The sequence below is a fragment of the Sarcophilus harrisii genome, chromosome 4, assembly GCF_902635505.1.
Source record: "Sarcophilus harrisii chromosome 4, mSarHar1.11, whole genome shotgun sequence".
Taxonomy (NCBI): Eukaryota; Metazoa; Chordata; class Mammalia; order Dasyuromorphia; family Dasyuridae; genus Sarcophilus; species Sarcophilus harrisii.
The window spans coordinates 35,695,901-35,712,367 of NC_045429.1; the positions used below are offsets into that span (position 1 = coordinate 35,695,901).

Here is a 16,467-nt window from a genome sequence, read left to right on the forward strand (position 1 = left end):
TCCACACAATCCCCCCCCCCCCCCCCCCGTTATTCATATATATATATATATTTCCTCAAGAAGTGCTAGAGTACCTAGCAACATGAATACTAGGGAATAGAATAACAAGAGTCTGCATTAATCTTGAGATCCTTCATCATGTACCTTGCACACAATGGCCCATTTGCATAGGCAACATGTCTGTGCAAAGGCAAGTCTTATGTAAACTTGACCTTTGTGGTCTTTGGCTGGTTGGATCTCAGTCAGCTCACTCTGGGGAATGGATGTTGAGGCTTCAGGTGTGAGTTTTGCCTCATTGGCTACAGGTCCAGGATACACACCCTGTAGACACTCCAGGACAGGCACTGAGCATGCACCAAATCAAGATCGCCCCCACCGTCTCAGGAGTTGGGCTCCTGGATACATAGCCTAAACACATACTTGTTGTTGGGGCACATAGGCAGGAAGGATGAGAGGGGTATAAGAACAAGGAAGCAGGAGAAAGAGAGAGGAAGCAGGAGGAGAGACAAGATGATGTAACCAAGCAATAAAGCTTCTTTAACTGCATAAAGGGTGTCAGAACTACTCTGTCAAATACAAAGATGGAGATGGAGACTTCCATCTCCGAAGGTTGTAGAAATTTCTATCATTAGTAGCATTAAGGACATTTTTCATTTATTCAAAAGGTAAGACACCATAAAAATCATCCCCTATACTGTATGCATATCAATTCTCACACAAAATTACTGGGACCTATAGGTGAAACTAATGACATTACAGATCGACTAATTAGTTCATACATCTTAACAGTACAATAAGCACAACAATCATATCAGATAAACCATCAATCAGCAAAACTTTACATGAACACTTTTGTATCCCAAGGGAACAGGCCAGGCATATAATAATCAAATCTTACATATCATGTCTTCCATACTGCCCACCACCTCACAGCATGCCCATGAATCCTAAAGGATCAAAACCTTTAGAAAATTGTCAAATGGACACAACTCATTATTCTCCTTTTGGGCAGTTATCTTTCATACATATCCTTATAGATACCTTTTTCTCCTTCACTGTTTCTATGTTTCAGATAGGTGACTCTATAACTCATGTCATAGAAGATATGCTTTCTATATTTGCTACCATATATGTTTCCCAGATGTTGAAAACAGACAATGGACCTTCTTATCCTTTTAACAAGTTCAAACAGTTTTGCTTACAATATTATTCATATGTTTGGTATTTGGGAATTGTTGAATGCAAACATCATGATATTAAGACATATCTACAAAAACAAAGAGGAGGGGGATATGGGAAACAAGCACCGAATGAGATTAGCTCATGTTTTATATACCCTTAATTTGTTTAACCTTTTTTTTTTTTAGGAAGTGTTAAGTGTCTGAGGTCACATTTAAACTCGGGTCCTCCTGATTTCAGTGTTAGTAGTCTATCCACTGCGCCATCTAGCGTAATTTTTTAAACTTAACTTAATTTTAACTTTTAACTTAATGATCATGACTTATCCCCTGCTGAAAGATATTTTCAGGAGTAGAAAACATCTTGTTTGCACAAGGATCCATTATGCCATCCTCTGGAAAGATCCAGAAACAGGCCAATGATATGGGCCACATAAATTATTAACATATAATCAAGATTATGGTTGTGTACTTCCAGATGCAGATGGAGAAAAGGAGGGGATGCCAATTGGATCTTGGAATGGAATATCTGTTTGGTATCTAGAACAGTTCAATGGGACATACAACATGCATCTAACCCAGAAGAAAAGAATCAGGAAGAAACACCCATGAAAGTTACCTTCTAATAAGCTGTTGGGGCTGTCCATTCTGTTATCCACACTTGCTGTGGGTGATGCTGCTCAAAAGGACTCTACAGATGTAGAATTGTGGACATTTGTTCCTAACTCTCCTTGGGTTCATACAGTAGAATGAGATATGAGCTAAGATATATTGTGTATCTTGAATAAGATTAATCCATTTAATAACCTAGAAATTGTGTTGTTACAATTTGGACTTTTTTTTATTTTCCTGATACTTATGTGTGCCTGAGGAGGTGCTTTACTTAGGTTAGTGTTTCATGGAAAATCATCAGTAATCACAGACCTTTGATACAGTGAATTAAAAAAGGAGAGATGGAGAACACCAGCAGTAAATAACAGCCTAGAGCTTCACAAAAGTTAATTACTCTGTGAGCTTGGGCTTGTTCAAAGATTCAGGTTCAGCATTCCCTCCATAACCAAGGTTGAGGATAGAACATGTTGACCTATTACTGACTTTAGTGGGATCAAAGAAGTGCTGCTAGCACAAGGATATAATAAATTTGGAAGTCCCCTATGTGAACACATAGGCATCAGGAAAACATGTTTGATATAAATTTAAGATAACCTTGGTGATGAATTATCCCCTGCTGAAAGATATTTTCAGAACAGAAATAAGGCTTCACAAAGTAGACAATTTATGAGTATGTTGTGGTAAACAGATTATTAGTGCTGGTTATTGTTTAATGTTAATGACTAGTTAGAATGTATTAATGGAATATACACTAAGTAACTGATGTTATTACTGCCCAAATTTAAAAAGTATATAAACCCTGGCTCTCAGGTAAGTATCCACTTATCTAGCAGCATACTTTCTCCTCAGTGAGGCCCTTGAACTAGTCTCAAAAGAAACTATTTCCTTTGAAATCATCAATTTTAACAATTGATTTTAAAACTCTTTTCAACAATCTTTCCATAAGATACACTCATTTTTCCTTAGAACTAATAAATCCTTAAAATCTTTATTTTTTAAATTTAAACTTTATTTTTCCAAAACACATGCATGGATAATTCTTCAATATTAGTTCTTGCAAAACTTTGTGTTCAAATTTCCCCCCTCTGCACCTTCCCCTAGATAGCAAGTAGTCCAGTACATGGTAAACATGGTAGAAATGTTAAATCCAATATATGCATACATATTTATACAATTATTGTGCTACACAAGAAAATCAAACCAGTAAAAAAAAAAAAAAAAATGAGGGAAGCAAAATAAAATGTAGCCTTAAAATCTTTAAAAAATAAAAACTTTTTTTTCTTTAAAATAAATTCTACAGAGTGGTACCTTAGACTAATTGCCACCCAACTTAATGATTAATCTCAACCATTAATCTCAACCAAGTGAAAAATGTTTTTTAGCTTTACAACTTTAATTAACTAACCTTAAAAGTCAGGTTTTGTTTTGTTTTGTTTTTCTTTTAAGATGGGAGTCAGGAATGTTAATAAATCTTTTCCAATGCTTTTCTTAACTGCACCTCTTAGAAGTTTTTCTTTCTGGCTACGTTTAAAATCTTTTAATATAACAATCTTGCTCACAGCACAAATAAGACAGACATTCTGCTGACAGAGATAAGGACACACAAAATGGCAAGACAAATACAATTAAAATACTTACAAACCAAGTCCAATTACAAGATGGTATCATAATTTTAAATCCTTTGCAGCATGCATACTTTAAATCCCTTATCTTAGGGTTTTCTGGCCATTCATAACAAAAATACTCCTATCATTTTTCCTCTTTTCCCCAGATTGGCTCACTGTCTCCCCAATTTTCTATCATTTTCCATGTCAGAATTAATGGAGGAATATCAGGAGAAGTTTCCCTTAACCTCCTCTCCCCCCTACATACCTTGTATGTTTCTTACTATTTCTTGATCCATCCTAACTAAATATCCTTTTCTACTTTAGGATCCCAACCAATAAAATACTACTTTGGGCCCCAGCACAAATTTTGACACTTTTTGTACCTTGCCAAGTGGCACTCTATTTTGAGTGGTTCCGAGTTCCATTCTAATCTTCCTACTGGTTCATCAACTCACTCCTTTTTCAGGCTCTCAGATTTCCTGAGAGAAAACTCCCTGAGTCTGAGCACCAGGGCTGTTCAAAAAGGAGCCCGTCTCAGTGATGGAAATTTCCAGGCCAACGCACCATCTGTTAGAAATGAAAACTTCAGACCCAAATTCTTGAAGTGGAGAAAGGTTTTATGATATTTCTTGCAAGAAGCAGGTGCCAATGCCCCTTTTGAGAGGGTCATAAATAAAATTTACAGAAGCTAAAACCAGCAGTTATATTCCACAATCTCGCCCTTCCTCTCCATCCCCTCCTCAGAATTTCCAAAATTGAATATTTCATGACACTCTCATTACATACACTCCTTGATATGTTTCTATGTCCTCTCCTCCCCTTGCCACATCATCATATGTTCTGTTAATGAGGCTCTAATTTTATGCAGGGAGTGTTGGCTTTACGCATGAGGGCTTTCTCAAGTAGCTCAGGCAAGTAATTTTGTTCAATGAAGCTAGAGAGAGCATCAATTGGGAACGGTCAACCCAGAGAGTATTAACACTAACTGGGAAGACAGGGAAGCCAGGAGGCAGAGATGAGGAGAGGGACTCCCCGGAACTTGGGGAGGAACTCGGAGTCAGTGGATGCCGGGTCTTCCAAGGTGAACAGCCAGGAAGCCAGGGTCACTGGCTGGACAGTACGGGGAAAGGCTAGGGGCAGGGGCGATGAGAGCTTTGAGCACCAACTAGAGGGGAGTTGCCTGGGAGGGGGCGGGGGACGGTGGTGGAGGGGACGGGCTGACATGGTCAGACCCTCCCCAGAGGTCCTTGGGTGGCTGCGTGGAGGCAGGAGGATGACCCATCAGGCACACTTGGCCCGGCACCCAGTACATGCTTCATTTGCTCCCTGCTCCTTCCCTATACTGGCAGCGTTCCACAGAGGTCTAAGGTCCGAAAAGACCTTTACCAACCTCTCATTCAACAGATTCGGAAGGGGAGTCAGAGATTCGTGTCACACGGCTCAGATGGGTCCGGGCAGAGACTGGACCACTGGATGTCTGGATCCTGCGCTCCATCTGCTGTCCACGCAGCCCCTCGAGGGGAAAATAAGGAGCGAAGGGCTCGCATTAAAGGGACGTGGCCGAGGAGAAATCGACCCGCCTGAGCCATAGCTTGAACGTGGAGAGAGGGAAATTATAATAAAGATTATAATCTCTCCTCCAATGTCGGGAGCCTGAACGGACGGTGAGGACGGCAGGACAGAGGGGGCGGGGAACCCAAGCAGCCTCAATGACTGGAAGTAGCTCGGGCCTGCGGTCCTCGCGCCAAGCCCGGCCTCGCTTAAATTGGAGCCTCGCGCTTTCCGAGCGCCTTCTCTCCTCTTAAGCCCATCCCTTCCTCCTCCGCTTAGATTGTCTTCCCCTAGGGTCCGCTCCTTCTACAGGCCGCGCTCCCCGTGTCTTTTTCCCCGCAGATAAATCCCTCTTAGTTCCGATATTCCCATCCTAGCCACTAGTTCTCGCCCTTCAGTAGATCTGCTCCACCCCCTCCCCAAACCGTCCCCCTTCAAGCTCTCCACCGGACCCGGGACCCGCGCACCGACCCCACATGAGACCCCACCCCGCAGACCCTCCTCTTTAAGCACCTACGTAAGGCCCCACCCCCTAGGACAGCTCCCGTTATCCTCCTCACACAAGGTTCCGCCCTCTCCGCCTCCTTTATTCTCCCCACAAGAGGTAACGCTCTCTTGGACCGCGCCCTTTATTCTCTTTAAGATGCCTCATTCCCCCCGCCCCTTTATTCTCCCTACATGAGGTCACACTCCCTCGGATCCGCGCCCCTTCCCCACTCGAGGCCACGCCCCTGCAGACCTCCTTCCCTTTATCCACCTATGTAGGACCGCTCTCACACAAGGCTCCGCCCTCCCCACCTCCTTTATTCTCCCCACAAGAGGTCACGCCCCCTCGGACCTCGCCCCTTCCCCACACGGGCCCCGCCCCGCAGACGGCCCTTTATCTACCCTACGAGCATCCCGTCCCTTAAAACCACCACTCACCTTTAATCCTCCTCACACGAAGCCCCACCCCCTCTAGACGCCCCTTTACCTATCTACGTGAGGTCCCGCCCCCTAGAATCGCCCTTTTATTCTTCTCCAATGAGGCCCCGCCCTCTAGGACCGCCTCTCCTTATCCTTCTTAGACGAGGCCCCGCCCTTTCAGGCATTCGCGGCGGGGCAGCTCGGGAAGCGTTGGAGTCGTTGGTGGCCGCAGCTGTGAGTCCTCACGCCTACGACCCCCGCCTAGGGGAATGAAGAACGACCCTTGGGAGGGGTCCAAAAAGGCCTGGGGCCTGGGGTGGGAAGAAGAGCACTCGCCCCCTCCCGGCCCGCCTGGGGCTCCCTGTTCTGGCCCCCTGCGGTGCTGCCCCGGGTCTAGCTGCGACCCCCAGAAAAGGAGCCCTTCTCTTTCAGAGGAGGAAAGTGAGACCTAGCGGAGTCCCGGGACTCGACCTCCCTGCGCCTCAGTTTACTCGTCTGTAAAATGAGAAAGGGTAGGGGCACAGACGTGACACTGGCCTCAGAAGGCTCTCGGAGCCTGGATCCCAACGCCCCTACCCCCGGGCTGTCCAAGAGCCATCGAATCGAATGGCTTTCGAGCCAGTGGAGAGGGCTCGGGAGCTGGGGGGCGGCCAGAGGCGGTACCGCACTGACATCTTTAGACATAACCTCGAGAAGTCTGTGCTCCCCTCTGGGCGACCCTGGAGCTGCCCGTTCCGCCCGAGTGCCAGCAAGTGCCAGGCCAGGTTCTGCTGCTTTGCCCAAGGTCACGGAGAATCATAAAAGAGTAGGACCTCTGGGAGGGAAGGCTGGGCTGGTTCGGTAGCAATAACAGTCATGGTCCGTGTTTCTGCAGCGGAGTTCGGAGTAATGCAAGGCTAAACGGACTGGGAGCCGGAGCCGTCTGGGATGAGACAGGTCCCGGCCAGCTCGAACACTTAGCCTTGTTACCTGCTTTATTGACTGTTGGAGAGCACCTGTCTGCCTCTAAACACGCCCCACAGTAAGTATGCGTGTTGTCCAGCTGGTGTGTGCTCTTCTGGGTTGGAGAGCGTCCCGGCGAGGGCTTGGTGCACGTGAACTAGATGTAAGGGATGCAGAGCTGCGCCGACGCCTCCCTGCTCCGAAGGTCATTGGCGAGCCGAAAGTCAAGACGCTTGGCGGGGCCGACCTTGGTCTTCCTAACTTAAGGTCTTTCCCAGGTCCCAGTTTAAGGCAACGCCCATTCAGTGATTTACGGGCTGGGTGAAAACGGGGAGGGAAGAGTGGGAGAGCTCTGATTTTGACATTGCCTGGAAGAGCCATGTGTTCTGTGCTTCGGTGGTGAAACTTGTCCTGAACTAGATTAGAAAGTTAATTTGTGACTTTTTAAGTCAATGTGCCTCTTGCAGGATCGATTTCTCTGTGAAAATAGAGGTATAAATACCAGCGATACCAACCTGCATCGGAATTTCCTCATGCAGGAAATTCCTCTATCAATGAAATTCAACTACTAGCCCTATACAGAGGGGACTGCTGACCAATCTTAATAAATGTTTTATTTTACTTACCACGTGCCAGCTATTTTGCTGGTGTAGGAAAAGAATTGGTCTGCCAGGAGGAAGTCAAGTCTAGGTTCTCCTAAGAGAAATAAAGGGTATAATAATAAAATAAAGCTAATACACAGTATGTAGGTGGGCATACACATTTAAATATATATATATATATATATATGAAGGTAAATTTGAAGAGTGAGAGGAATACAAGTGATTTAGATATAAAATATTAACTCTTTGAGGCATAGTATTTAGCCAAATCTAGGCCAGCTTTAGGTGAATAGAGCTCCAGACTTAGGAATTAGGAAGAGTCCTCTTCCTGAATTTGAATCCAGCCTTATATACTTCCTAGCTGTGTGATCCTAGGCAGACCATTTAACCTCTGCCTCAGTTTCTTCATCTGTAAAATGATGTGAAAAAGGAATAGACCATTCCAGCATCTCTGACAGGAAAACATCAAAATATGTCACAAAGAGTCAGACATAACAACAATAGAATTTAGCCAAATGAATGGCAATTGTGCTGTTCCTAGCTCTGATGAACTACAGGCAAACTGGCCAGTATGGAGGCAAGCCAGAGCCCCACTCTTGTCACTGAACAACCAGAGAAATGGAATACTTAACCTCTTTGGAGCCCATTCTGCTCATTTTTAATCGGTTTTTACTATCAGGCCTTGGTTTTCCTAATTATTTGATTATATCCATTCACTTTGTGTAATCCCCACTGCATAGTGTCACACATTATACATAATCTGTGCTTCCTCCTGATTCTCCTTTGCAGGTCCAAAAGTGCTCCATCCTCTTTAACTGTGGGTGTATCCCAATCTTCTCTCTATAAAGCCTCTCATACATTGGCCTCATCAGTTTCCTTGGATAGAATTATCCTTTCTATGAAGATGACTCCTAGTGCTATATATTCCTAATTTCTTTCCCAAATTCTAGTTCCTTTTTTTTTTTTTTACCAACTAATTCCCTTTTGATTGGTTACCATGTCCTATAGATAAATTTAACGAGTTCAAAATAGCCCATTATCATTCTCCTAAGACATACCCGTTCTTCCCAATTTATTTTGAGAGCACCACCATCCTTCCAGTTACCCTGATTCATATTCACTATCATCCATTACCCAAATTTCTAGTCTTACTCCTTTGCTCAACAAAACACATTTCTGTTTCTAATGATAAAAGACTCCTCTGCTTAATTCTTAAAGGCATTCACAATCTGGCTCCAGTCGGTCTCTCCAATGTGATTCTACAAGGGACAGAGCACTAGGCCTAGAGTCAGAATAGCTCCAGCCTAGCTTCTGATACTTCCTAGCTGAATGATCCTCAGCCAACCTCTTAACCTTTCACAGTCTTAATCTTCCCAACTGTAAAATGGGGATAATAATATCATCTTCCAGAGTTGTTTTGAGGATCAGATGTTTGTAGAGTGCTTAACATTGCCTGGCACATAGTATATTCTCTTTCTCCTTATTAATTCAACAAGCTAGGAAATTCTCCAAGAATTAATAGGAAGCCTGGCTAACAAAAAATGAGGACTTTGTATTGTGTCCTAGTTGCGGTTAAAAGGGGGTGGGGAGCAATTCTTTATTTCTGCTGTTGGGAATCAAAATTGAGTTGCATTTTTATAACTTTTGACCCTTAAGAGTACCTTCATATTCAATGCCCTTTGAGTTCAAGTCTACAGTGTGTCAGAGTAAACTTATTTTTTTTCATCTCTTTGTAACACACCAATTAACTCCAGACTGAACCTTGAAAATCATGAAATTGTGCTTCTCTTTCCATATTGATTCCATGTTCCACTTTTCCCCCCAATACTGTTCCTTTCTCAAACCTCCATCTCTGCTTCCAAATAATGTTTTATACCATCTTCAGAACTAATCTCATAACCCCATTAAATCTCCCCTTCACAAATTGCAAAACTTTGATTTTCTCCAATTAGAATGGAAACTTCAAACTATGTAGATATTTTCTCATTTCTTCAAGTAAAGCATTTCAATTTTGAGAGCACAGAAATGAGACTCTCCTTGGAAAGCTTCAAAACTTTTGGTAGAAAAGTTCTCATGCTTCTCACCTTTTTTTCCCTGACTCATCAGACCATAGGAAAAGTTCAGCTAGACATAATAGGATACAAAATACAGATAGTGTTGATTGCATATACTTTATATTACATAGAACAAACAAAACACAGAAGGAGAGTTTACATAAATAAAACATGGAAGGAGAGTTTACATCGATATCCAACATACAGGAGGACTATATTTAATCCATATGCCCTAATGTATGTAATGAGACTCTTCTTGGACTTAAAAGGGAACCATTGACTACCCTGAACTTTTTAGGAATCTCACCTCAAGACAGGATCAGACTTCAACACTCAGTCATGCAATCACTGGCTGTCATTCATGCATTCTTACAGTCCCAGCAGATGGTTGTTTCTGCTAATTTGAGTGGAGAAGGATTTTTCTAGGATTCAAGAAATATAGAATTCAGAATTAAGTCTTAGTCCTACCCCCGTTGTTGCTCAGATAAAAGTGTCCCCATTGAGGAATGAGGTTCCTGCATCCAGCCATTCTAGTTTATTTTCCTTAAGAAAAGAGGCAGCAGGGCAGTTAGGTGGTGCTGTGGATAAAGCAGGAAGATCTGAGTTCAAATGTGATCTCAGACACTTAACACTTCCTACCTGTGTGACCTTAGGCAAGTCACTTAACCCTAATTGACTCAGCAAAAAAAGAAAAGAGACAGTTAGATGGTTCAATAGATAGAGTACTAGACTTGGAATCAGAAAGACTTGAATTCAAATATGACCTCAGATATTTATTAGTTCTATGACCCTGATCAAGTCATTTAACCTCTTTGTCTTTTTTTTTTTTTTTTTTATTTAATAGCCTTTTATTTACAGGATATAAACATGGGTAACTTTACAGCATTAACAGTTGCCAAACCTCTTGTTCCAATTTTTCACCTCTTACCCCCCCCACCCCCTCCCCTAGATGGCAGGATGACCAGTAGATGTTAAATATATTAAAATATAAATTAGATACACAATAAGTATACCCGACCAAAACGTTATTTTGCTGTAGAAAAAGAATCAGACTCTGAAATATTGTACAATTAGCTTGTGAAGGAAATCAAAAAAGCAGGTGTGCATAAATATAGGGATTGGGAATTCAATGTAATGGTTTTTAGTCATCTCCCAGAGTTCTTTTTCTGGGCATAGCTAGTTCAGTTCATTACTGCTCCATTAGAAATGATTTTAACCTCTTTGTCTTAATCCAGTAAAGAAAGAAATGGTAAATCATTCCAGAATTTTAAAAATAGAATTTTAAAAATGCTTTGATCTTCATTCAAATTCCCATCATTTCTTTCTCTGGGGATGGATGACATTTTTCATCATTAGTCCTTTGGAATTGTCTTAGATGAATGTATTGCTGAAAATAGCCAGATCATTCACAGTCATCACATAATGCTGTTATTGTGTATGATGTTCTTCTGGTTTTCTGCTCACTTCACTTTGCATCAGTTCATGTAAGTCTTTTCAGTTTTTTTTCCCCCCTGAGAACATCCTGTTAGTCATTTCTTGTGCTACAATAGTATTTCATCGCAATCATATACCATAACTTATTCATACATTCCCCAATTGATAAGTATTTCCTCAATTTCCAATTCTTTGCCACCAGAAAAGAACTGCTATAAATGTGTGTGTGTGTGCGTATGTATCATTTTTTTTTTAATTTATTTATCTCTCTGGGATGTAGACTTAGTAGTAGTACTGCTGGCTCAAAGAATATGCATGATTTTATAGCCTTTTTAAAAGTTCCAATGTGCTCTGCAATAGTTGAATCAGTTTATAGCTTCACCAACAATGCATTAGTGTCTCAATTTTCCCATATCCTCTCCAATAGTCATTTTTTCTTTTCTTTGATATTAGCCAATCTGATAGACATGAAGTGATACCTCAGAGTTTTAATCAGTATTTCTCTAGTCAATAGTACTTTAGAGCATTTTTTTTCATATGGCTATAACTAGCTTTGATGATATCATCTGAAAACTGTTTATATCTTTTGACCATTTCTCAATTGGGGAATGGCTTATTTTTATTAATTTTACTTAGTTAACTAATATTTGAGAAATTAGGCTTCTGTCAGAGAAACTTGCTGTAAAATTTTTTTCACAGTTCTAATTACTAAATGTATTTACCGCCATCTTATTTTATCCATTTATTATTCTCTTTTTTCACCCTGTCCATCCTCAAACATGATTTGCTTCTGATCACCATCTTTCCCAATCTGCCCTCCCTTCTCTTACCACCCCCCCCCCCATCTTTTACTCCTTTCTCTACTACTTTCATGTAGGATGAGATAGATTTCTCTACCTAACTGAACACATACATACATATGTTTATGTGTATGTATGTGTGTATATATAAAATTTCCTCTTTGAGCCAGTTTCAATAAGAGTAAGTAAAAAGTGTCTCTTGCTTCTTTTATGTGAGAAATTTACCACATTTTACCTCTCCCTTCCTCCTAGCACATTCTTCTTTCTCATTCCTTACATTAAAAAAAAAACCAAAAAAAATATTATATTCTGTGCCCTCTATGTACACATCTTCTAATTATATAATAATAAAGAGAAAATTCTTAAAAGTTATAAATATCATCTTTCCATGAAGGAATGCAAATTGTTTAGCCATATTAAATCCCTTATGGTTTCTTTTTTCTGTTTACTTTTTCATGATTTTCTTGAGTCTTATATCTGAAAGTGAAGGTTTTGTTTTGTTTTGTTTTTCAGCTCTGGTCTTCTCTTCAGTCTTCTTTTTTGTTGAATATCCATTTTTATCCCTGATGGATTATACTCAGTTTTTCTGGGTAGGTAATTCTTGGTTGTAATTCTGGTTCCTTTGCCTTCTGGAATATCATACTCCAAGGTCTCTGTTCCTGTAATGTAGAAGCTGCTAAAAGTTGTGTTTTCCTGACTGTGGCTTCACAATATTTGAATTGTTTCTTTCTGGCTATTTGTAATATTATCTCCTTGACCTGAGAGCTCTGCAATTTGGCTATAATAATCCTGGGAATTTTGATGTAGGCATCGCTTTCAGTAGATTTTTTCAATTTCTATTTTACCTTCTGATTGTAGAATTTCAGGGCAGGTTTGTTTTTTTTTTTTTTTAAGAATAATTTCTTGAAAGATGATGTCTAAGCTCTTTTATAAATTATGACTTTCAGGTAGTCTAATAATTTTAAAATTATCTCTTTATTTTCTAGATCAGTTGTTTTTCCAATGAGAAATTTCACATTTTAAAATTGTTTTTCATTCTTTTGATTTTATTTTATTGTTTTTTGATGTTTCATGGGGTCATTAGCTTCCATTTGCCCAAATGTAATTTTTAAATAATTTTTTTCAGGGGGCAGTTAGCTGGTGCAGTGGACAGAGCACTAGCCCTGGAGTGAAGAGGACCTGAGTTCAAATCCAGCCTCAGACATTTAATACTTTCTCTGTGATCCTGTGCAAGTCATTTATCCCCAATTACCTTGCAAAAAAAAAAAAAAAAAAATACAGAATTTTTTTTTCTTTAAGTGAGCTTTTAGGTCTCCTTTTCCATTTGGCCAATTCTGCTTTTTAAGAAGTTTTCTTCAGTGAATTTTTGTGCCTCTTTAATGCTTTGTCAATTCTGTTTTTAAGGTATTATTTAATTGTTTGTGTGTATGTGTGTGTGTGTCTCCTTTATCAACTACTGACTCTTTTTTTCATGATTTCCTTTCATCATTCTCATTTATTTTCCTAGTTTCTCTTCTACTTCTCTTAAAAAAAAAATATCTTTTGAGCTCTTCCAGGTTCTCAGACCAATTCACATTTTTCTTGGAGGCTTTCGATGTAGACGTTTTGACTTTATTGTCTTCTGAATTTGTGTTTTGATTTTCCCTGTCACAATAGTAAAGTTAGGATCTTTTTTGTTTGTTTGTTTGTTTGCACATTTTCTCAAGCTTATTTCTTGACTTTTCAACTTTGTATTAAAGTTAGTCTCTGCTCCCTGGGGTGAAAGGAACTTTGTCCAAGCTTTAGGGGTTCTGTGCAACTATTTTCAGAGCTAGTTTTAGGGGCTCTGTAAGCTTTCAGTTCTTCCAAAATGATGATCTAAGGAGAGATATATTTACTACTCTCATAAACAGTGCTCTGGGCTGTGATTGACCACAATTACTCATTTCTGCCCTGGAACTGTAATTCTGGCTACAAGCTCTAGTATGCTAGTATTTCTCTTCTTCCTAGCACTGCAACCAGATCTGAATATGTGCAATGCAACAAAGAGCTGTACCCAATTGTAACAAAGGAAGCCCTGTAATTCCTTTCTGACCAGTTGTTTCATCCTCTTACCATCTGTGAGCTGAGAGCTTGGAAGCCTCCATATCTTTTCTTATGTATTTCACTCTTCTCTCCTTCAGACAATTGAAATTTGAAGAAAATGACTCCTGTCCAATGAGTAGGAGGAGAATACAGTTCACCCGGGGAGATTAACATAGGCAAAAAATTTACTTTATATATGCTCTAGCTGTCCCAGGTATCTGATCATTTCACAAGCTCTGTATCTCAGTTATCCTATTTCTGAACCAAATTGTCAGGAAATTCTGTCAACCAAAAGAAATATAAAAATTTAGAAGAATCAGACCTTCAGTGGAGGCCCGGTGACTGAAGTTCAAATAGAGGAAAGTCAGATTAAAAGAGATTCACTAGCATGCTAAGAAAACAGCTGACTGGAGCACAGATTTACCAGTCAGCAAAATCCTGCAGTACTTTTCAAGGGAGATGGAGAAATAGAGTGAGAAGATATTCCCTAGTCAAGGCAAAAGATAAGGGGAAATATTAAAATATTCTTAGAATTGTAAAAGAAAGCTTTTTAGACAAAACTTTACAAACACACTGCTAGTGTGCATGCATATAGTTTAGGCACTAGGGATACAAATGCAAAAAAGGAAAAAAATAAATCCTGACCCTCAAGGAGCTTTTATTCTATTGGAATTCAGCATATTCACAGCAAAATACAGACTACACAAAAGAGATCATAATAAGAGAACATCAGGAAAGGCCTCTTAACTAAAAATGGTGCCTAAGGAATTCCAAGAGTTAAAGATGATGGAATACATGCTAGACATGGGAGACCATTAGTGCAAAGACATGGAGATGGTAAATGGAGTGAAGAGTTAATAGGACACAGAGAAGGCTTAATAACAGATCCAGACAGTTCAAGAAGCAGAGGGGATATATAATAAGACTGGGAAGATAGTTGGAGTAAGGTTGACTTTAAAGACACACAGGATACAATAGAGAGCCTTTGGGGCTTGTTGAAGAAAGGAATGACAAAATCAGATTTGCACTTAAGAAAATCACTTTGGCAGCTTTGAGGTGGGATGGACAAGAGTGGGAGACAAGGCAAGAAAACCAGCCAAAAGGTTACAATTGTAAGTCAGGGTGATGAGGAGCTCTGGACTGAGGTGAAGTTGACTGAAAATCATTTTTCACAGGATCTTGTGAGTTCTGGGTCAGTAAACCAACTCATATATAAATGGGAATCTTCACAAAAACTTTTGGTTTTGCCATCTTGTTAACAGTAACACAGAGCTCTGGGCCTGAGTCAGGAAGACTCATCCTTTGTGAGTTCAGGTCTGGCCTCAGAAATGGCAAGCCATTGTGGTAATTATGCCAAGAGAACCCCAATTGAGATTATGAGAGTTGGACACAACTGAAATGACTAAACAACAAAAAGGAACAGCATTGGGATTTATTTTGGCACACCCAATTTGTTTTAATGCTGTTGTTGTTTCATTTCTGGAAATTCAGGGAATATAATTCTCAGTAGCCTCAGCCCATTTGATTGAGAGTATAATGTCAGGATTACACTTGATAACAAGCCTTTTTTGTGAACACATAGCAAGTTCAACATGCATCCATAATTTGTAACTAGGCTTTCCTTGAGATAATCTGATCTCTCTTTTTGTTTAGAGGAGACCAACTCTCTCCATATGAGTTCTGAATAGCCATTGGTTTGTAATATCTTTATTTACTGCTGATATGGGTTGCATTTAAATCAAAGACTGATGCCTTAATGCCTCTATGCTTTGAACAGTCCCTAGAATATAATAGCCTGGATTTTACCCATATTGAAAGAAAAGACTTTTATTTGTGATAATGTTGTCAAATGTTTAGTTTTGCCTTCCTGACCTGTGGATTAAAAATATTCACATATACATTTGTGTCTTTAAGATGAAAGAAAGTTATCAGGATAATTCCAGTATAAAGAGATTATATAATGAGGGACATGAGACTCAGTTCCCGAAATATTAAACCTATTGTATAAAATACATTAATAGTTATACATTGCTAAGGTAGTTCTTTCTCAAACTTTTGAAAACTAATTTTTCTCTTTTTTCCCTTCTTTATGAATTATCATGCAGACATGTTTTTAATTCAGAGGTGTCTCTGCTCTCTCAACAATAAAGCAGAACTACTGAAGATCATTTGTGCTTCAGGATGCCCTCGTTTTTCTACTTCTGCTGTATGTATTGCTGATAACTTATAAATTACATAGTTTATCCATGGTTCATCTTAGCAAGAAAAGATGCAGCTATCTTCAGATGATGCATGTGGATATTCCATTAGGCTATTTTAAATGGTTTTCTTTTTTAATTAATTAATTACCATCATAATTTATTAATTTATATTAATTCATTGTTTTATTTTTATCATTATAAATATTTTATATAAATATATATTATATTATATTATATAAGTATATAATACATTTATTAAATTAAATTTTAAGAATTTAAATTAATTAAAAATTATTTTAAAAAATAATTTAAATATATAAAACTAGTAAGATAGCAGGTCAGTTCAGGACCTCATTGTAAGAAAATGCACAGGAAATAATTTTGTTCTAGGAGTGGAGAAATAGCCACTGTATTAAAGAATCAATTCCAATACACTTTTCTTGGTCACGTGAATTGAATTTTTGATGACTAATGTTATACTGACAGCTTATTTATCATGAGGCACTGCTGTGGAAA

General features: G+C 39.5%; 1 protein-coding gene across 4 annotated transcripts in view; it reads left to right on the forward strand.

Moving 5' to 3' along the window:
• Window positions 1-5,574: 5,574 nt before the first annotated feature.
• The window catches only part of KYAT3 (kynurenine aminotransferase 3), a 54,673-nt gene continuing 43,780 nt past the window's right edge, over window positions 5,575-16,467 (forward strand). Inside the window, exons 1-3 of one of the 4 annotated variants that reach the window (XM_003767240.4) lie at window positions 5,575-6,088; window positions 6,729-6,875; window positions 15,856-15,956. In XM_003767240.4, the coding sequence (XP_003767288.1) occupies window positions 15,858-15,956 (99 nt within the window). In that variant the 5' untranslated portion in view covers window positions 5,575-6,088; window positions 6,729-6,875; window positions 15,856-15,857. Of the gene's footprint in view, window positions 6,089-6,728; window positions 6,876-12,257; window positions 12,277-13,384; window positions 13,965-15,855; window positions 15,957-16,467 lie in introns of those variants that run through there. The other 3 variants (XM_031969376.1, XM_031969374.1, XM_031969375.1) reach the window with 3 other exon arrangements.